General features: G+C 44.2%; 1 protein-coding gene across 1 annotated transcript in view; it reads right to left on the reverse strand.

Moving 5' to 3' along the window:
- LOC142245329 (multidrug resistance-associated protein 1-like) overlaps positions 1-19067 on the reverse strand; it is a 170706-nt gene extending 151639 nt beyond the window's left edge. Inside the window, 2 exon segments of the mRNA XM_075317959.1 lie at positions 2996-3270; positions 18996-19067. Coding sequence (XP_075174074.1) covers positions 2996-3037 — 42 coding nt within the window. The 5' untranslated portion in view covers positions 3038-3270; positions 18996-19067.
- Between the last annotated feature and the right edge of the window lie 3397 nt (positions 19068-22464).

Genomic DNA, 22464 nt, shown 5'->3' on the forward strand with positions numbered 1-22464 from the left:
TGAGAGGGATAAAAGTGCTTGACTGCAGAAAAGACTCTGAAGAAAAACAGTTGGACTGCAAGCAGAGATTTCACATACTGCGCTCCAGAAGAAACCTCTCAGCAATGGAGCAACACAGCGCAAAACAGTAAGGGGTACTTTGCACGCTGCGACATCGCTAGCCGATGATAGCGATGCCGAGTGCGATAGTCCCCGCCCCCATCGCACATGCGATCTCTTGTGATAGCTGCCATAGCGAACATTATCACTACGGCAGCTTCACACGCACTTACCTGCCCTGCGACGTCGCTCTGACCGGAGACCCACTTCCTTCCTAAGGGGGCGGGTCTTGCGGCGTCACAGCGACGTCACACGGCAGGCGGCCAATAGAAGCAGAGGGGCGGAGATGAGCGGGACGTAAACATCCCGCCCACCTCCTTTCTTCCGCATTGGCGGTGGACGCAGGTAAGGAGATGTTCCTCGCTCCTGCGGCTTCACACACAGCGATCTGTGCTGCCGCAGGAATGAAGAACAACATCGTATCTCCTATTGGTGCGACATTATGAAAATGTCCGACACTGCACAGATTTACGACGCTTTTGCGATCGTTTAGCGGCGCATCTAGGCTTTACACGTTGCGACGTAGTTACCGACACCGGATGTGCGTCACTTTCGATTTGACCCCAATGATATCGCAGTAGCAATGTGCAAAGTACCCCTAAAGAGCAGCGGAATTAGAGGAGATCAAGGATTTTTACAAAGTATTTAAACTTTTTAGAGAAGTAACAGGTATTCTCAAGCTAGTAAGTTATCCTTTCTCCATAGTATTAGATATCTTACGGATTGCTTGGGTCTGACAGTGATTCTAAGAACAGGCCTTTGGAACCCAGTAACTGGTTTATGTAGATCCACATCCGGCTCAACCTCGGCTCCATTCATTTTCTATGGGTCTGTGTGCAGTTTGGAAGGAAGCCTGCACTAACAAGTACAAGAAAACCTGTAACACACTTACATTTACTATTCACGTATGTTCAGATGGGTAGTAGGTTTGCTGACTTGAATTCAAGAGCCTCATATATGCCTAGGAGGGTGTTAAGTTCAATCTGGATACCCGCGGCCGATCCAAACATTGTGGTTCATAGCTGGATTGTCAGACGTGTAACACCAGTCTTCATGCCACAAAACAATGTGTCTACCCATTTGTGTAAATAAAGATAATATGACCCTTTAAATTGACATCATTATCCAGAATAAATAAATATCAGTTTAAGACATCGTTCACACATCAGGTTTTTTCACATGCAAAAAAAAGAAAGTTTCTTCAGCGATTTTCATCAGAGTTTGGTCATAGTTTTATCAGATTTTTTTCAATGATAAGAATAAACAATTTCAATCAGTGAAAATGAATAGCACGTGTGGCGCCCCTGAGGCTTCAGTCGCCACAGGGTATTGCATCTCACTTAAGGTGCAGTACTCATCCCGAGTAAGGCAGGTGTTAACCGCTGGTGTTTACCACACTCACACACAACGTACAGTTAGGTGCTTTCCCACTGGGCTTGACTTAGGGTAGACAGGGGGGTGGCCATCACAAGGCATAGGACTTTCTGGTCACTAGGGCAACAACCTGGGGGGCGGGCACCACTTAGGGGAAAGGAAGGAGCATCTTCTCAAATAGTCAGTCAACCCTGGGCATAGCTCGGGGTAGGGAGATAAGTTGGGACCTCGGTCCATAGCAACTACCTTTTAACTTCTGGGAGCTCAGCGGGGCCCAAGACTTGGAGCAGGAAGCTCAGCCCGGGCTCTCCACAGCGCAGGGGAATCCCAGGGTCCACGGAGCGTGCAGGAAGTACCCGCTGCCCGTTCCATATACCAGACACGGGAGTGGAAGGACCCCCTACCAGGAAAGACACACAGTGGGAACATTGGTGGGGACCTCAGAATTATTCGGGATCGGCTGGAGCCCATCATAGTAGAAACCGGCACTTCAAGGGCGACGACAGTTGCAGTGAGTAAAGAGAATTCTGAACTGCAGCCCCTGTGTTGTCCCTGTCATTGCTGGCGCCGATGTCCCGCTCTAGGGCGCCATCGGCCACCACTACCACCACCATCATCCTTCCCGGGGTCTAGCTCTACCTGTGGGGAGCTGAAACACCAGAGCTGCGTTACCATCCACCCCGGAGGAGAGAGACATCCCGCAAAGGCGGCTTCCTTCATAGCAGCATACCACAGGTGGCGTCACGAGACAAATACCCCCACCATCTCCCCTTCCTTATCATTCACATCTCCCTTTTGTGGACACCTCGGGGCCACGAAGCTGGGCCAGGCCACCGTGACATCCCCAAAGACCCCCCCATTATCACAGGCCTGGTAAAGAGTAAAAGAAACCTCTGCCCCATGGGGTGCCTCACATGGATGGCATCCAAATACTGTCCGTTTTTTTTCAATGACTAATAGACTTTCCGAGATTAATCTGAAACTTGGATCAATGTCAGACATGCCTCCATGGACAAGTGAACACCCCCATAGACTGTAAAAAACACGGATTTGCGCTCATATGTGAAAAAACTGTAGTGTGAATGAGCCTTTACAAGAAGAAATGTGCTAAGAAATTGCTCATCTGATGGATCCCCCACTGCTCCAGTAGTCCCCAACAGCCTTTAATGATTTGATTGCAGTGGTGATTCACTGTACATCCAGATGACTGCTGCAGCCAATCACTGACCTTAGCCTACAGTACCCGCTAGCCTAATTACTGAGGACAATGATTGGCCGCCACAACCATATCGATGTACAGAACACCACAGCTGCAGGAAAATTAACGACACAAGGAGGCCAACAAAGGAAAAAAAATCTCCTGGTCATGGAAGGCTTACAGGAACCCTAGTCAAATTCCAATAATGTTCTCTTATATAATCTTTGAACCAAAAATGGAATTTCACCTAAAAGCATAGACAAACCTAGATCGTATAACAAACCTAAAAAGGAAGCAGGAATTGAAGATAAAGGAAAAACTTACCCAGAATCTGTCAGACTCTTCGAGTTTACAGAGCCACTTCATACTGGTATGTTAGGTCCTACACGGTCACCCAAAGTGCTACAAAGTCCAAAAACTGAGCGTCATGCCGAAAACCATGTTTTGGACTGAGAGATGTGAGGTTTTCTGCTGCTTTTCTATACCACAGCCTCGATTTCAGACTTCCCAACATTCCAAGATCTTCCTTTCATTGTTCAAATCCATTTGTGACATTTCCTTCTCAGTCCATTAACCTGACGAGCCGTGCCAATCACACCCTGCAAGAGAGACAACTATTTACTGGGAGTAACCACTGTGCCAGATGTCGGAGAGGAAGATATGGCAAGGAAAGTCTTTACACGAGAATTCCCACTGCACTCAACTAGACATTTGTGGATTTATGTAGATCATCTACTATTAAACACATGTATAATCTTTGCTTGTTGAATGGTTTTCAGGCACTCTAGTCATCAGGTCCATTAGTACAAAGGATAGAAGCTATGAATAATATGTAGGTACCTTAGTACAGGGCTATGCTGTGACTTGTGGGAGCCTTGTGATCTGATGTGAAGCTGCAGGGGAGTACGGTAATTAGATAACGAGATCTCTAAGTAAATACTAATGACTGAAATGTATAAAGCATTTTAAAAAAATTCAAGATCACATTTCATAATTGAAATGCTGTACGAGATTAGAAAAAATTGTCTCTTTTCCCTGAAATAGTGACAATAGAACAGACAGATTTCTGATTGACTTCCACCTTCTTCTCAAGGTTCTGGCCAGGTCTGACAGTAAGGGCAGGTGCAGATGCCTATATTTGCAGTCCTAGTGCGATCCAAGAAAATATTGTCTCACACTCGGACCAATGATATTCAATGGCCCATGCACATGCACGATTTGCATCCGTAAATTGGATCACATGTGGCCATGCAAGTCAATGGATCCATGGAAAGAAAAAAAATCAGACCACACTTGAATGTCATCTGAGTGCAGTCCAATTTTCTCAGACTGACAGAATGGAGAAACTTTTTTTTCCCCATCTCCTCCACATTTGAGAAAATTGGGTCACACTCTGGTCAAAGTGTAAGGCCAGAGTCACATTGGCATAAGACTCGCACAAAAAAAATATCGCATTGCACTCGGCTCCATGTAAGACAATGCTGCAGCTCAGATCTGTGAGTTTTTCCTCAGCCCTAATCGGACTGAGGAAAAAAAGCAACATGCTGCGATTGTCTGAGTCTCAGATCACTCACAGGCTGACAATGGAGGAGATGGAGATATTAAGCCCTCCCTCTCCTCCGCAGCTGTGATCTGATCACTTGACACTCAGCTCACGCTCACAGCAAAGTCTGAACCGGGGGTCATTACCATATAGCATACAATGCTCTCGAATCGGATGCCATACACTAGTGTGACGCTGGCTTAAGGAGGAGGATGATCTGTCACATTGCCCCCCTGAAGACACCAATCGTATTGACGTACCGTGAAATGTATGTTTCTTCATAATGTTTGCTGTAATAGTTATGTATAGAAGTCTTATAGGGATGGACAATGTAAGGTATAATTATGTATAAAATGTAGTAATGTTGAGAGTGTAATGTGTGAGTATAAAGGTCCTGTCACACAGATAAATCTGCGGCAGATCTGTGGTTGCAGTGAAATTGTGGACAATCAGTGGCAGGTTTGTGGCTGTGTACAAATGGAACAATATGTCCATGATTTCACTGCAACCACAGATCTGCCAAAGATTTATCTCTGTGTGTGACAGGTCCTTTAGGCTAAGGTGTAAAGCATAGCACTGATAGTAAGGTATTATAATGTTTGCATGAAACTGGGTGAAAGGTTAAGTCTGCCCAGCAACAGACTGCAGGGTCAGAGACAGTTAACAGTTTTGATTAGCCCACAGTGGGAGGGGCTAGAGTGCAGAGAAAGAGACTGTTTTTACCTTTAGAGCATTGAGAAGACCTCTATGAGTTTGAAACCTGCTAGAGAGAGACTCGAAAAGGAAGGGAGTCCAGTGTTGTTCAGACGTGGGAGACCTTAGAGAGGAAAGGATCTTCCCAAAGAAGCAGCTCCAGCGGCCCTTGTTGGGGATCACAGTCAGTTGTCACAGCCTAACACATGTGGCCCTGTACTATGAAGATGGAGGTTCACTATCTGTTCTGCCTGTGAAATGTTCACAAGTGAAATGCCGTTGCCTGTAACCATGATGAACGTGCCTCTCTATTTTTACCAAATTGTCGGATTTCCTCATCCTGGGGACAAGGGGGTCGGATACCAGACAGGGCATGACAGGCCCAAATGTGAACATATATGCTGGGGCAAAAGATATAAAGTCCCTTGCCCAAGGCCACCGCCTCGTGGCACATTTGGCATAGTCAACATGATGTGAGTTCTATGGAAGGAGAAAACAGGGTGGTGAAGACGTGTGGCACAAGTGGAATAGCACCTGAAGGTGGGCAACCTAAGATGGCGACCAGAAACATGGCCGTCAAGATGCCATTGACTCATGGACGGAAAGGAAGAGGAGCCACCTTTTGTGGAAGTGAATGGCATTTGAAAGCGTGAAAATGTGTCCTGGCCATTTGAGCGTCAGTCCAAAGGAACGTATGGCTGGAAGATGGGACCCCGCCCAATAGGGTGTGTCCTGACTTGCAGAACCAACCCAGGATGGGAGGTGCGCACGGGATAAGGGCGCGGTCTGAAATGAAGTTTGGTCCATTGTGTCATAAATAGCGACTGCAGGAGGCTAGGCCAAAGGCAGAGTGGATGAAAGTGGCAAAGTGACACTGTGGACACAATATAGATATGGAAGTGCGGCACTCCTATTTTTATTGGTGCCTGGATAGGGTCCAACCCAGTGTCAAAAAATTCAAAAATCCAGTACTCAAAAATAAATTGAAATGAAATGACTTCTTTATTTAAACAAGCAGTTTGTGTAGAAATTATTAATTAATGACGTTTCGGTCGATTGACCGTCATCAGTTTACACAAAGCTCGTAATGTGGTATAAATAAGTAGTTGGTCTAAATGAAAGACTGCCTCTCTGGGTCCGTGGTGCACATCAGAAGAACGGCCTACAGAAGAGAGAAGTCAGAGGAAAAAGACAACTAGGAAGCTGGAGTTGGTACCATTTTCTCTGCCACCTGCTGACAGTAAGGAACAGAAAAAAACATCTGTACTGGTAACGGCGAGCTGAGACAGCAGTGAAAAGCTGCAGACCAACTGTTGTGAGGCTGGAAAGGCCTAAGGCTTGCATTCTGAGTGTGAAATGCGGCAGAATGGCTTGGCGGAGAAGGTCACTGGGTCCTCTGAAAGACAGTCAGAGACCAGGCACAAAATGGAGGACATTGACGACGAGGTCACCACAATTTTGATTCAGATGGAGGTGTGACTGTTGCGCAGGAGAAAGTCCAGGAGGCACATTTGGTTGCTTGGGGATCTGCTGTGGTCCAGAGGATTGTGGCCTTTGTCTGTGGAATGGGCATATTGTCCACATAGTCCAAGGACCAGCCCAGAGAGGGGATCCCCAGCAGAAGAAGGAGAAGATGAGGACTGAGAATCATCGTCTCCATATTCCTTAGAGAAGGAAGAGGATACGTGAGAAAGACTGGAATCAGAAGATGGAGCGGCCATGTTAAAAAGGGGAGCTAGGTCCAGAGAGACGTTCTAAAAAGTAAAGCCAGGACAAGTTGGGTCCGTTGGACTGTAGTTTAAAGAATTTGTTAAGGGACTGCTTGAGAAACCACTGTGGCCGTAAGAGGCCTATATGGACTGTTAATAGAAGTGGAACTGTTTCTATTCTCCCTTGAGGCTGAATGGGCCTGGACTGAGTCTTATGGGCTGAACTTTATTTTTGGTTGTATTTTTTGTTGCACCCTTTCTAATGGTTATTAAGGGTGCAAGAGTGTCTGTGGATTTAGCACCCTCAGTTATGTACTCTCCCCTACAAAAAGAGAACTGTGCCCCAACCCATTATAGATTTTTCAACAATCCCTATGGACTTTACCCTTAAGGGACTTTGTCCCTGTCCTAAGGACTGTTGTTTGGGGATGGGGTGAAGTGGGGCACCCGATGACCGTACCGGGTAGGAATCAAGAACTTTATTACCATCTGATCAAGTGCTGAGCCTAGGGCCCCTTGTAAAAAAAAATTGACTTGGACTCTTAAGTTCTGGCTTAGTAGGACCAGTTCAGTGTTGCTCTAAAAAGAGAGAAGACGTCCTCTTGGTTCTGTGTTCCAGAGAAGAACAGATGAAGATGCGGTGTTAATTAATATTATGATATATGGTATTGTGTATTGGTGTCTTGTAGAATTCAAGAAGATGGAGGATGACCATCATTATAGAGGGGATGAATATAAGAAGGTGAACGGACTGTGACATTCGCCCACTGAAGACACCAATTGTATTGATGTAATGTGAAATGTATTGTGTTTCTGTATAATGTATCCTGTACATTATACAGTATGTATAGCAGTGTTATAGAAATTTATAAGGTAAGGTATAATAAGGAATACAATAAAAGCAGAAGCATTGCTCACCGTACAGACATGTAGACACTGTGCTGGTATTCTGTAGCTGCAAAATCTTCCCAATAGGACCACAGAAAGTTACCCACCCAAAAGAGGGACTGAATTAATTAATGAGCATAGTATTCTTTTAATTATTCATTCGTTTTGGTGGTTTAGGATCTCATTTTATAAAGGCTTCCATCAAGAACAACTTGTTCTGCCAACTGTCTTTTCGTTTAGGCACTTTTTTTTTATGGTGTGGAAAAAGTTAACTATCTGGCCACAATGATTTACTAGAAAATGTTTAGGGACACCTGAGTAGGTTACGTTACCTAAGGAAATATTGTACAAATGTTCGACTATTCTTTTCTTAATTTATCTGCTAGTACAACAAATATATTTGACATGACCTAATGTACATTCCACACAATAAATTAAATCAGTAGGGTCACAATTCATGAAAAAAATTAAGGTTATGCTGGTTATCCTTTTAGCATACTTACAAACATTGCATTTTTTTACCTAAAACACTTGTGGAAACCTTTAATAGGCTATATGCGCACACTGAATTTTTTTGTTGCAGAAATTTTCTGCACCAAAAACTGACCCTTGTGGCTGAAAAACGCTTCAAAAACTGCAAGCGTTTTTGGTGCTTTTTTGGTGCCATGTGTTTTTTTATTTTAGTGAAATCATTGGCTGGAATGGCTAAAAAAAAAAACACAGGAAAAAAAAAAAAAAAGACGCACCAACAATTGACATGCTGGTTTTTTTCTGCATCCAAAACTGCAAGGAAAGAAGAAGCAATGTGCACACAGCACTTCCGAATACTAATGGACTTTGATAGCAAAAGGATAGGCATGCAGATTTGGACAACAGACTGCATCAAAAAAATGCAGCGTGCCCACAAGGCCATAGAAAGCCAGATGGAAGTGTTCGTAGCTGTGGTGACATCCGTTTTGCTACTACGTACTTTTATTTTACCCCTCAATATCAAATCTCTACTGGAGTTCTGAGTTGTTTAAAAAGCCTGTGAAATAGTTTTGTCCCTAATCTGAATACATTCCTTCCTGAAGGTGGATGGATGGGAGCAGGCTTGTTTGTCTCTGAAAACGTCACCATAAGGAATAGATGAAATAGCGTGGGCATGGTGGCAGCTATTCGCACGTAAAATAGTGTTGCCACTGACAGGTTTTCTATAAAGACTACAGTCTACTTGTTTAGTGAACTTGTTTCCTGACAAAGAACTATCCAGGAAATCCACTGATTGTGACAGCTCAGAGGACATCGTCAACATGGCGACCATACCAGACCATATCATAAGAAAAAGGATTGCTCGTGGAAAAGATGGAAAATTCCTCCCAACAAACAGGATCACCAATATAGGTGAGAAACGAGATCCCATTGGCGCTCCCTTGATTTGAAAATAAAAATCATTGAGGATACTGAAGTTGAGGCTTCTTCACTTTTTTCAGGTGACTACTCTAGAGTACGTTGCATGGTGGTTGCATGGACCTATGTGATCTCACTATTACAAAGCATGTCAGCCACCTCCACTGCCATAATTGTTGCGCCGGAACAGATAGACCTTGTGATGAGCCAACTTGTTGACTCCAATATTTTGCCTGAACGTCCACCTCTTGGCTTTTGAAAGGATACTCTGACTTCATTATTATTTTTTCAACTGTCATGGTGCTCACATGATGCAGTTTGTCAATCTTCCTGTCCAAGAGACCGCTATGAGGAGCTGGAACGTCTAGGCCCACGTAGGTGAAAGGTGGCTCTGTGGAAAGTCTGTCTGTAGGCAAGTCAGCCATTTGCTGGTACAGTTGTTTTCCTCTCGCTTTACGACAGTGCACACAAGATCAGATTTCTCTTTTCTTGGGAAATCGTCATGGCTGCTGTCTATTCAAGCTAATTACCTTTCACTTGGGAATCAACCTAATACACTGAGCTATTAATGAATGTGAGACCAGGTTGTAATTTGTAGTATACAGGAAGAAAAAGATGTTTGAAACACCAAGAGCAAAACAGTAACAATGGAGTCACAGGACAAGAATCTGCATAAACTAATCGTATGTAAAAGAGTTGCAAGTCAAATGTATGTACAGTGCCTACAAGTAGTATTCAACCCCCTGCAGATTTAGCAGGTTTGATAAGATGCAAATAAGTTAGAGCCTGCAAACTTCAAACAAGAGCAGGATTTATTAACAGATGCATAAATCTTACAAACCAACAAGTTATGTTGCTCAGTTAAATTTTAATAAATTTTCAACATAAAAGTGTGGGTCAATTATTATTCAACCCTTAGGTTTAATATTTTGTGGAATAACCCTTGTTTGCAATTACAGCTAATAATCGTCTTTTAGAAGACCTGATCAGGCCGGCACAGGTCTCTGGAGTTATCTTGGCCCACTCCTCCATGCAGATCTTCTCCAAGTTATCTAGGTTCTTTGGGTGTCTCATGTGGACTTTAATCTTGAGCTCCTTCCACAAGTTTTCAATTGGGTTAAGGTCAGGAGACTGACTAGGCCACTGCAACACCTTGATTTTTTCCCTCTTGAACCAGGCCTTGGTTTTCTTGGCTGTGTGCTTTGGGTCGTTGTCTTGTTGGAAGGTGAAATGACGACCCATCTTAAGATCCTTGATGGAGGAGCGGAAGTTCTTGGCCAAAATCTCCAGGTAGGCCGTGCTATCCATCTTCCCATGGATGCGGACCAGATGGCCAGGCCCCTTGGCTGAGAAACAGCCCCACAGCATGCTGCCACCACCATGCTTGACTGTAGGGATGGTATTCTTGGGGTTGTATGCAGTGCCATCCAGTCTCCAAACGTCACGTGTGTGGTTGGCACCAAAGATCTCGATCTTGGTCTCATCAGACCAGAGAACCTTGAACCAGTCTGTCTCAGTGTCCTCCAAGTGATCATGGGCAAACTGTAGACGAGCCTTGACATGACGCTTTGAAAGTAAAAGGTACCTTACGGGCTCGTTTGGAACGGAGACCATTGCGGTGGAGTACGTTACTTATGGTATTGACTGACACCAATGTCCCACTGCCATGAGATCTTCCCGGAGCTCCTTCCTTGTTGTCCTTGGGTTAGCCTTGACTCTTCGGACAAGCCTGGCCTCGGCACGGGTGGAAACTTTCAAAGACTGTCTAGGCCGTGGAAGGCTAACAGTAGTTCCATAAGCCTTCCACTTCCGGATGATGCTCCCAACAGTGAAGACAGGTAGGCCCAACTCCTTGGAAAGGGTTTTGTACCCCTTGCCAGCCTTGTGACCCTCCACGATCTTGTTTCTGATGGCCTTGGAATGCTCCTTTGTCTTTCCCATTTTGACCAAATATGAGTGCTGTTCACAAGTTTGGGGAGGGTCTTAATTAGTCAGAAAAGGCTGGAAAAAGAGATAATTAATGCAAACATGTGAAGCTCATTGTTCTTTGTGCCTGAAATACTTCTTAATACTTTAGGGGAACCAAAACAGAATTCTTGTGGTTTGAGGGGTTGAATAATAAATGACCCTCTGAATAAACTTTTCACAATTTAAAAAAAAAAAAAAAAAAGAAATAACATTCTTTTTTGCTGCAGTGCATTTCACACTTCCTGGCTGATCTACAGTCCAAATGTCACAATGCCAAGTTCATTCCAAATGTGTAAACCTGCTAAATCTGCAGGGGGTTGAATACTACTTGTAGGCACTGTATAAGAAAGCCAGGATGATTGTCTTGAAAATGAAGTTAGTCTCACGCTAAATGCTGTAGTGGATATAAGATAGAGCCTGAAAGTCAAAAGTTCAAAACATCGTTACCCTTTTTCTCATCAGTGTATAAGATGTAGCAGTGTTGATAATGTAATTTGTGTGTTTTAGGCTGAGGTGTAAAGCATAGCACTGTTAGTAAGGCATTATAATATTTGCATAGAACTGGCTGAAAGGTTAAGTCTGCCCAGCAACAGACTGAAGGGTCACAGACAGTTAACAGTTGGGATTAGCCCACAGTGGGAGGCACTAGAGTGCAGAGAAAGACTGTTTTTCCAGTCAGTGTGTTGTGGAAACCATTAGAGAGCAGACAAGTACAAAGGAGCAAGATCAACAAAAAGAAACCATAGGGGTGAACAAGATCTATAACATAGGCAAGTGAGTGAAACCTGCTAGAGAGAGACTTGGAAGGGAAGGGAGTCCAGTGTCAGCCAGATGTGGGAGACCTTAGAGAGGAAAAGGATCTGTCCAGCTGTGGACTTGTGAAGAGGGTAGCGGCTCGTCAGGGATCAGTCAATAGTCTGGGTGCAGTGTTCACAGAGTAAAGGCCCAATCACACACAACGACTTACCAGCGATCCCGAAAACAATGTGACCTGATAAGGATCGCAGGTAAGTCGCTGGGAGATCGCAGGTGAGATGTCACACAGTCAGATCTTACCAGCGATGCAGGAACAATACAGGTCGCAGTAGCGACCTGTATAACGATCTCAGCAGTCACTGTGACCCTGTCACACAGTGTCAAACTCAGCGATGTGTCCTGCCCAGCAGGACATCACCTTTGAAGAAAATGGCCTGGACCATTCTGCAACGACTAGCGATCTCACAGCAGGGGCCTGATCGCTGGTAGATGTCACACATAACGAGATCGCTAACGGGATCGCTACTGCGTCACCAAACGGTGACTCAGCTGCGATCTCGCTAGCGATCTCGTTATGTGTGACGGTACCTTAACACATTGACCAATGTGGCCCTGTACCGGGAACATGGAGGTTCATCTTATCTTTTCTGCCTGTATACCGTTCACAAGTAAGTGCTGTTGCTGCCTGTAACCATGATGAACGTGCCTCTATTATACACAAGTGTCTTTGAAGTACAATGTCTGCTGCCCTATGTACCCAAATTTATTGTCAAGTAAAGAAAACTCTGTTTTTATCAATTTGTCTGATTTTATCATCCTAGGGACAAAGAGGTTGTATGCCGTACAGAGCGCAGTTGCTCTCCCATGGCTACCAGCCAAAAAGTTTGATCAGACTACTAGTAATTAGAGTCTGATCAAAGTGTGATCAGAGTATAATAGCACTGTTTTCACAGATGACCTTGGCCTAAGAGTCCGGACCTGTTCTGGCTAGATTGCAGGATCAGGTGCTTTAGACCATGTGCACATGTTAAATATTTAGTGGGGGTTTTTTTTTACCTCAGAATTTGTAAGCCAAAACCAGGAGTGGGTAAAAATGCAGAAGTGGTGCCCGTGTTTCTACCATTCCTGGTTTTGTCTTACAAATACTGAGCTAAAACAACTCACCAAACAATGTGTGAACATGGTGAACGTAGCTTGAAGCTACTTTCCCACAATGAGCTTTTTGTAAGTTTTTGATATAGGCTTGTGCAAATTTTATGCATTTTTGATACGTTTCCAGATGCGCGGTTTTTACCTGGTGATTTTATATGTATGTATAGGCCAACGGGGCCATTGACTATAATGGTGCTAACCGAGTCACCATACGCTGTCATGCACCATTTATGGAAGTATACGGTTTTTGGAGGCAGACACCCAGATGTAGTATACTGTCTGGGTGTCTGCCTTCATAAAACGTAGACTTATGCTCTCAAAAATGTTCCATGACAAAGCACACAGTGCCAGGAGGTTGACATTATGCAAAATCTTAAGAAAAAAGTTAGCTCCTCCTCTGCAGTATATACACCCTATTACTGACCAGGAAGTAAGCCAGTTTTTACTTTTGGAAGTAAGCCAGTTTAGCGTAAAAGTAGTAGGAGAAGCTATAGCTGTAGCTTATGCAAAGCATGAGAAAAACATCTAAGCCAAATAGGGCGGGTGCTGTGTCCCCAATGAAGGCTCAGAGAAAAAGATTTTACGGTGAGTACACAAAAATCTTACTTTCTCTCTCACCTTAGTGGGTGACACAGGACCATGGGACGTCCCAAAGCAGTCCCTGGGTGGGAACAAAACCATTAACAACTGGCAAGGTCAGAAAACTAACTGTCCATTAACAATAAAGGAAGGTAATAATGGAAAGCGGAGTCAGTGAGTCAGAGGTGTGCCACCTCCGCCTGCAAGACTTATCTGCCATGGGTAGCATCGTGGATTTCGAGGCAGAAGCACCCTTCTTGTGCCCTTCATGAAAAATGAAGAGGGCGTGTTGACTTGCGGAATGGCGCAGTTCGAGAGACATACGTCCTCGGGGCTCTGACAAGATCTAGATTATGCAGGGACTTCTCAAAAGAATGAACCGGAGCAAGGCAGAATGAAGGCAAGACAATCTCCTCCTTTAGATGAAAAGGAGAAACTACTTTTGAGAGGAAAGATGGTGAGGGCCAAAGGACAACCTGGCCCAAACGCTCTGGGGACAGCACGATACTGCTGCGGACAAGCAGGAGACCTCCTCCCCCAACGCCATGCTGAACAAAAGACCTGTCTGGAGAGAATGACGATCCCTACCTACATCCAGGAGGTCTGAGGAAGCCGCACCGACCAGGTAACAACCAGGGGGTCACGGACTTCAGCTCCTCTGCTCCAGCAACAATCGGGTTCAGGGAACCATCTACGTTGCTACACTCTGAGCTGCTTGCCTAGAAGCGCGACGAGTGGGCGATCTCTCAGCGCTGCCTGCCTCGTGGGCGGACGTAAATACGGAGGCTCTGGGCACCGGGGTGACGCAGAGCATACAATGTCCGGCCACTTAGGAAGAGGGGAGACCTGGCGACTGAGCACCCAGTTACCCTCTTCCCGCATAGGGGGAGATCAGGAGTGTGAGATACCCATCTGAGCAGAAAAGAACAGAAAAGATTAGAGGGCTAAAAAATGCACCCAAGGAAAAAGAAAACGAAAAAAGGGCCTGAGAAACAGGTCCATGTCTACCTCCTACGACACTAAGCAAAAACTGGCTTGCTTCCTGGTCAGTCACCGGGTATATACTGCGGAGGAGGAGCTAACTTTTTTTCTTAAGTTTTTGCATAGTGTCAACATCCTGACAACAGCAGCATACACCCATGGTCCTGTGTCCCCCAATAGGGCGAGAGAGAAAGATCATCACATAAAACTCAGTGCACCCGCAAAGGAAATTGAAATGTCGCAGATTTGAAACACGCACCACAGAGCAATTATACACGGAGTAAAAAAAAAAAACAAAAAAAAAACAGTGGGCAGTAGATTTCTATAAGGCCCGTTTCACACGTCAGTGAAAAACAGTGACGTTTTTCACTGGCGTGTAAAACACGCACATGTCCCTCCGTGTGCCGTGAATTACGACACACGTGGGTTGTCTAAGTGCAATCCGGGCTCCGTTCTCCATGGCCCGTGATTGCACTTAGAAATTAACTCACCTGTGCCCGCTCCCACTCTCCATGGTGCTGAACGCTCCCACGGTGCAGCATCCGGCCGGCGCTGACCCCCGCAGCAGCTGCTTCCGGGTCGGCTGTGTCGTGCATCATTAATATGCGCGACAGTAATGAGCCGGCTTAGAAGCAGCAGGCTGCACGGGCTGCAGAGGACATCGCTGGAGTCGGGTGAGTAAAAATGATTTTTATTTTAAAAGCACGTTTTTTTCTGGCACGTGTTTCACGGATCACACCACTGCATGGTCCGTGGGACATCAGTGATGCCAGAAAAAAATGGACATGTCTCCGTGCGGCAATCACGCACACGCGTGAACGCTGCACGGAGACACGTGCAGTGACAAATCACTGACGTGTGAGCAGACCCATTCATTATAATGGGTCTGCGTATGTCAGTGATTCTGGTACGTTTAAAAAAAAAAAGCACAAACATACCAGAATCACTGACGTGTGAAAGGGGCCTAAATCTCACTCACTTTCCTGGAACTGTGAGACGCTGCTTTTTTGATGCAGCGAAAATACCCAGCTTTAAAATTCAGCAAAAACTTGTACACAGCCTTAAAAGGTATTTTCTACTTTTAAATAGGTGGTCTCCAAATGGTAGCAAAATTACAAAATCAGATCATACTCACCTTTCCAGGGTGCAGCGTCGGCTCTCTGCCACTGCCTTGGACTCAGTATTGTGAATGTAGTGGTGACATCAGGCCAACAGCTCAAATTACCACCATAACCATTTGCTGAGCTCATCGGTCCGGCTGATGTACCGTAGATGGTATAAGCCACTGACATTAGTGATTGGCTGCAGTGGTGATGGGTAATGTCCACATAATGTCACCACCTGCAGCCACAACATAGAGTCACGAGTAGAGGGAGGTGGGGAGCCGTTGCTGCGTCCAGGGAATATGAGTACCGTCAGAATTTGTTATTTTACGTGAGTACTATTGTTTGGAGACCACTTTTTTAAAAGTGGAAAACCTCTTTAATGGAGCACCTGAAATTTACAATGATTTGGAATAAAGCCCACAACCAAGCACTTTGATGTGATGAGTAGACTAGAACTAGAACACCCCCCTAGTGTTCGAGTTTGGTTCGGTTCGTCGAACGGCGGGCAAGTTCGGTGAATATTCAACGAACGTTCGACGAAACCATTCGAACCCCATTGAAAACAATGGCAGACAAACACAAAAACACATACAAAACACATAGAAAACACCTTCTAAGGTGTCCAAAAGGTGACAAACAACTCACAAGACACCACAAACACATGGGAAAGTGACAAGGACATATACTCATGCGAAAACAAAAGAGCTGGACGAGTAAAAAGAGGAGGAGACACAGATATAGGCATGGCACGCCCTTCTAAAATCATGTAAAACATTCATTGGCAGGCATTTATATGTCTTATTGGGAGAGGAAATATCTCTTTACTGATAGTAATCCTTTTTCTGACATTCTCTAGATGGGTCGCTACATAGACGATCTGATCTTTGTCTGTGATCAGACCGTTGATGTGGCCAAATTCCAGGGATATTTGGAGAGATTGGATCTTTCACCTGAGGCCTAGAGAGGCTTTTTGGATTTCATGCCACGAGACTAGTAGCCCATCTGGCTTGAATTACAAGACGGACCTGTTGTATTATTATTAAGGTTGGTGATAAACTAGTCTATATTGAAATCATAGAATATATGCTTAAATTGACGCTGAATATGACGTTTTTTGCTGATAATGGTTTATATATTTAAATCTTTGGTGTTTGTATTTGTCATACACCCATTCAGTATTTGAGGATTTTTGTTTGTTTTTTTGGTTTGAGTCTCTGGACATCTAATGTGTATAACATGTTCACACCCTGGTGATTTGCCTAGATGCATGGATCAATTAATTAGAGGTGGCGTGATTTTTCTGTTTTTCTGTTTCCAGGTAGTGTGTTTAAAGTGTTTTAGTCTTTTCATTTATGTTATGCTATGAGTAAGAGCCCTGTTCGGCTTGAAACGCGTAAGACGCAATGATTTTAATTATTTGTATTTTTATACACCAATAAAAATTTATAATTATTTTATCCAGTCCGTGAATATCCTGGAATTGGAATAATATATCTTCAGGTGCTGGAAGTATACTCTTTTTTGCCCCACAATATAGGTTTGTTTTTTTCCCACTAACACTGCCCAACATGGACTGCCATGCACAGAATGACTTCAGGTCAGGACATGTTAATGATCTGCAAATTAAAAAATTATGGAAATTACATTTTCTAATTATCTCAGTTTATTGAGTGTGAGCGGCACGTACAGGTCAGACCCCCACAGATCAACTGTAAATGACTTCTGGCTGCCGCCAAAGCTGCTAGCATCTGATTGGTGGGGGTGTCAAACACCTAATGATCTGGTATTGATGAATAGATTCAATTTCATATGATGGGAGAACCCCTTTAAAGAATCCCAGTCTTGATAAATACAGCAATCATCCGGAACACTATTTTTTCCTAAATTGCACAAAATTTGATAAAAGTGGAGATGGGCAAAAAAATGTGTCAATAGTGATGCTCAGCTACTCTCGAGCTCAGCTGAGTATCGCGGGTGTTCGGATGTTTTGTCCTTGAAACAACCATAACGCACACTCACTTCACTACATGATGGGAGCTGGCACCAAAGGAAGAGCCATTTGCAGTCTCTGAATGGCTCTCACTGGGGGGGGGGTAAAGTAACATTTTTGGATGTAGTGCGTCAAAAGAACCCCCCACCCCACCTTCTACCAAAAATGCTCTGTTTATGGCTGGCTGTATGTGGGCGGAAAGCCAAACTGCCCATTCAGTGACTTCCATAATACTCGTTACTTGACTTGAGTACTTTCAGCGAGTCTGATCTGCTTGAGTCAAGGCTCGATCACCCGAGTATATTAGGGCTCGCCCACCTCTACTGATCAGTTTTGTAAAGAAAATTCTACAACCAATCATCATTATGGCATACGGTCACCCCGCTCTACCCACAAAATAGTGATGGAGGCTCACAATAACTGATCACAAATGGACATATACTGTGGGCACTATATGATCAGTCCACCGGAATCAATGTATCAGGCCCACTTCAAATGAATAGGATGTTGGCAAAACAACAACACCGGTTCGGACTTCTTCATTTCTCACGCTTTTTTGTTTTTTATAATAAAAGCAATAAATGTAAAAAAAAAAAAAATAGTCACAGACAACTACAGTAAATCATTACCCGTATTTGTGAGCAAGTGGTGCAGGTAATTCATTTATTTGGCATACGTCGCACATTGACTCACTTCATGTTTATACAGTATGCCTGATGGGTATGTAAGAATACCAAAAAGTGCATTTCTGATGTATCTGCTTGCATTTCCACTGGGTAAAACGGGAATAACTTTGTGTACTTTACTATATGTTTTTTTCTGCTATTTGTCACATCCTTCTTTTTTTCCAGCAAGAGATAGAATAGTGCAGATGACTACACTACTGGAATAAAACAAAAAAAAAAAAAGAAAAAAAAGATTATATATTATATACACACACTTTTTTTTATAAGGATAATTGGTTTTTTTTCACTTTGAAGTCAATGGAAAATGCATGCAATGGTATAGCAATATATAATAAATATTCAAAAATATATATATGAATATATAAATGAATATCCCATAAAATAACTAACTTCCTTTCGGGTGCATTAAAAATTAAATCAGCTTTTAACAATATTCATCTAATGTATCTGTCAAGAATGCTGCAAAAACACTGTGACCATCACCTCTATATAGAAAAGTGCAATAGATTATGCTCCTCTACACAGTAGAAAAATAAAATAAAATAATAATATATTATATATATATATATATATATATATATATATATATATATATATATATATATATATATATATATATATATATATACACACACACATGCACACACACATACTGGATAACCGTATGCCAAAAGTGGACATACACCGACTATATGAGGGTGCACAGCCGCATTTGGTGCATACGTGAGATGTGATAACTAATTCCTGGTCCATTGTGAGACTTATGACACGAATGTAAGATGTGTAATCTAGTTCTAGCTCTAGCAGCACCAGAGGTAGACTGTTTCCTGACTGCCATTACACTAGGACCACACATCAGTAGTACGGTATAAGGATATACATACGGTCTGGAGCGCAATGTGACGGATCCCACAGCTCTCAGAAGAATAATACAAGTCATAAAGCTACTGCCTGTAGGAGGGACGGAGGGAGCAGAGGGAAGTGTGTGAGCGGGGTGGTGACTGCAATACATGACAGGAGGGTGGAGTCGCCATATTATTCACCATATACAGGAGAGAGAAACTGAGCAGAGCACATACTGTACAGCCAGACATACTGCTCTGTACAAGGGCGGCCATTCCTGTTCTGCATAAGTAGGGTCAGTAAATGTATAGTATAGAAAAGGGGCCTCAAACTCGGCTGGGTAAACAGGCTTCACATAGAAAAAAAAACTGAATTTGGGGCGAAGCATTCTTTGCTGGACAAAGTGACATTTTTAGCGATAACTTTTTTTTATAAACACTTTTGGATTTTTACCATTTACTTCTGGCTTATTTTATTTTGTTAAATGACATTTATTTTATGGGCTATGATACGGTTTTAACTTTGGTTATTACAGATGTGGTAATAACAAAGGTGCATTATATATATATATAATTTTTAATGGTAAAAAAAAAAAAAGTCATGCTTTATTTTGAATATTTGTATACATTTTATCCCCTGCTTGAAAGTTATATCGTCTTACAATTAGCACCATATAGTAATTTTGGCCAACAACTTGTAGTAATGTGCCCATCCTGTAATACCGTGTCCATGCTGGTTCTCTTTTTGTAGCAATTTAAAAATTTAACATAGGATTATTCTCCTCTGTTTTGCAGCCCCTCAGCAATTTTTTCCTGCTTCTTGGTGCCTACAGGCACATAGACCCCTTGACTATCGCGGCCCAGTGTAGTAATGTTCGCCATTCTGGTCCCTTTGCAGCAATGTGTCCATCCTTGTGCCCTTGTCTAAATAGCCCCTTCGATTTCGATCGTAGGTGTTGCCAATCCTGTCAAAGGGGTTCTGTTAACCCCCTTTTAAACAACCACTTAGCTACCGCGGTCGCAATAGATAGTGGTATTTAAGGGGGTAATCAGCCCCAATCAGTTCCAAAACTGGTTGGGCTGATGCTCATCGGTGTCAGATAAGTACAGTTGTCATGTGAGATTTTTTTCAGCCACAAAGTCATGCATTTCAATTATTCCCGATCGCTCCTTAACAACTGCAGATTTTATGTATATCGGTGATCGGGTGTTAAATATGTTTTATGGAGATTTTATGTGATATACCAACACTAAGTACCAAATATTTGAAAAGTACAAAGGAAACAATACATTGTTTTCTAAAAATTTTAAAAATATAAAACGGAAAATGTAGGGAGGCGTGGCTTGAGCTTGATGGCAGGCAGACGTGCTCTGTAGGAGCTCTTGCAAGCTGAGGTGGCAAATAACATAGCAAAACCCACCTGGCACTCTCGAACATGCCGGGGAAGAGAGGCACAGCACCACAGACCGGACCACCAGCCCTGAGAAGCAGCAGCGCAGCAGTGGATCGTCTGTTCAAAGGGGGAAAGCTCTCTCAGGTCTCCAGGCCTGCTCCAGTAATGGCACCTGCATCCATGAGGCAGGGGCCTGCAGCAACAGCAGCCGTCAGTGGTGGCAGCGGGACAGAAGTGACGGTGGCGATGCATAGCGTGCAGGTACAGGGCGGTACCGTCAGAGATCAGCTGGGACCGAGATCTCCGCTTTCGTCACAGAGACCAGTGGTGCAGGGGTATACAGGAGGTGAGGCTGCTGCACAGAATACTCAGAAGGAGGGTGGCGGTGGAGTTCAGGCCCCACAGCAGAGCTTGATGAGCCAGGCTGGTGAAGAGAGCAGGAGTCTGGGCACTGATGGAGATATGCATGGGGGTAATGAATGCAGGGCCTCCCAGGCATGTCAGGAGTTGTCAGGTTCCCAAAGCAGTCAATCCCCACACAGTCAGGGGAACCAAAATGGAGGTCAGCTCACACAAGGAGTTAACCCAGGAAGCTCCACTGTGGATACAGAGCGCATCCTGCAGCTGCTGGCTGCTCTCCCCACCAAACATGACCTGGACAATCTAGTTACTAAAATGGAGGCGGCACATGAGAGGGCTCTGTCCATTGTGAAAGGGGACATTGATGCTCTGGATACACGCACCACTGCAGTGGAGAATGATGTGTTTACACTATTTGAAAGAGTTAACACACTGGAGCAAACTCTATCCAAAGCCAGTACACACCTGCAAAATCTCGCCATCCTGTTAGATGACCAAGAAAACAGGGGGAGGCGAAATAATATTCGTTTAAAAGGCATCCCAGAAGAGATAGCAGCAGCTGCCCTCCCTAAGTCTGTAACTTTAATTTTCAACAAAGTGATGGGAGCTGCAGAGGATTCCACTTATGTGATCAACAGAGTCCACAGAGTGTTCCGCCAGGGGCCGGGTGACACAGCACAGCCGAGAGATGTTCTGTGCAGACTGCATTACTACACGGATAAAGAAGCCATACTGAGGAAGGCATGGGTCCATGGAACCGTCTCTTACAAAGGGTCTGAAATCAAGCTTTTTCCTGACATATCAGCCAGAACCCTGTATATGAGGTGTCAGCTCCTCCCTATTCTACAAAAAATTAAAGAGAAAGGAGCATCTTACAGATGGGGACATCCATTTCACCTAATAGTACGCCACAATGGAGACCAATATCTGCTGAAGCGGCCGGAGGAGGTGGAGGGTCTCTTCCAATTTCTTGATACACCGGCAGTAGAGATCCCTAACTGGCTACATATGGACAGACCCGCCGGGTTACCCCAAAGAAGACGAGAAGGTGGACGCCGCCGTGCAAGACCTCAGAAGAGTTCCAGGGATCCCAAGCCGGCCGGAGAATCTTCCCAGGAGGAGCCAGATTGAAGACTTGGGTTTGATTGCGGTTTTCTATCTTGTGGTGGGGGGAGCGGGAGATGTGGGAGGATGGCCCCTTATAGGCCGGACGTGAACTTAAATATTGGGTTAATTGCTACTTGAAATGTATTTGTCTCTCTTTTCTTGGGGGGGCAGGGAGAGAGGTGGAGAGATTATTATTCCCCCTCTATGCTCTCTTTTATCAGTTTGTGTTCCTCCCTTTTCTCTCTTTCTCTCCCTCTTCTCTCTCTCTCTTCCCTCTCTTTCTCCTCTCTCTTCTTGCGCCTCCTTTTTTCTCTCGTCCCTTTCTCTCTTTCTTCTCTCTCTCTCTCTGCTCCGTCGTTTCTCTTTCGCCCCTTTTTCTCTCTTCCTCCACTCACTCTCTTCTTTATCTTTTTCTCCCCTTTTCTATCTCTTTCGCTCTCCCTTTCACACCCCCTCTCTTTGTCTCTCTCTCCCCCTAAGGGGGTCTCACATGGACCCTTCAATTGATAATGTTGATGGATAGTCTGATAAACGTGTTGATCTTCTAAGAAATGTGCCTCTCACTGCCCTGTCGTGTAACGGGGGGGGGGGGTGAGACGTGGGTTTTCAGTTCACTATAATATTGTCATTTCTGCCTCGAGCTTGTTTAG

Source organism: Anomaloglossus baeobatrachus, chromosome 7, assembly GCF_048569485.1.
Source record: "Anomaloglossus baeobatrachus isolate aAnoBae1 chromosome 7, aAnoBae1.hap1, whole genome shotgun sequence".
Classification (NCBI taxonomy): Eukaryota; Metazoa; Chordata; class Amphibia; order Anura; family Aromobatidae; genus Anomaloglossus; species Anomaloglossus baeobatrachus.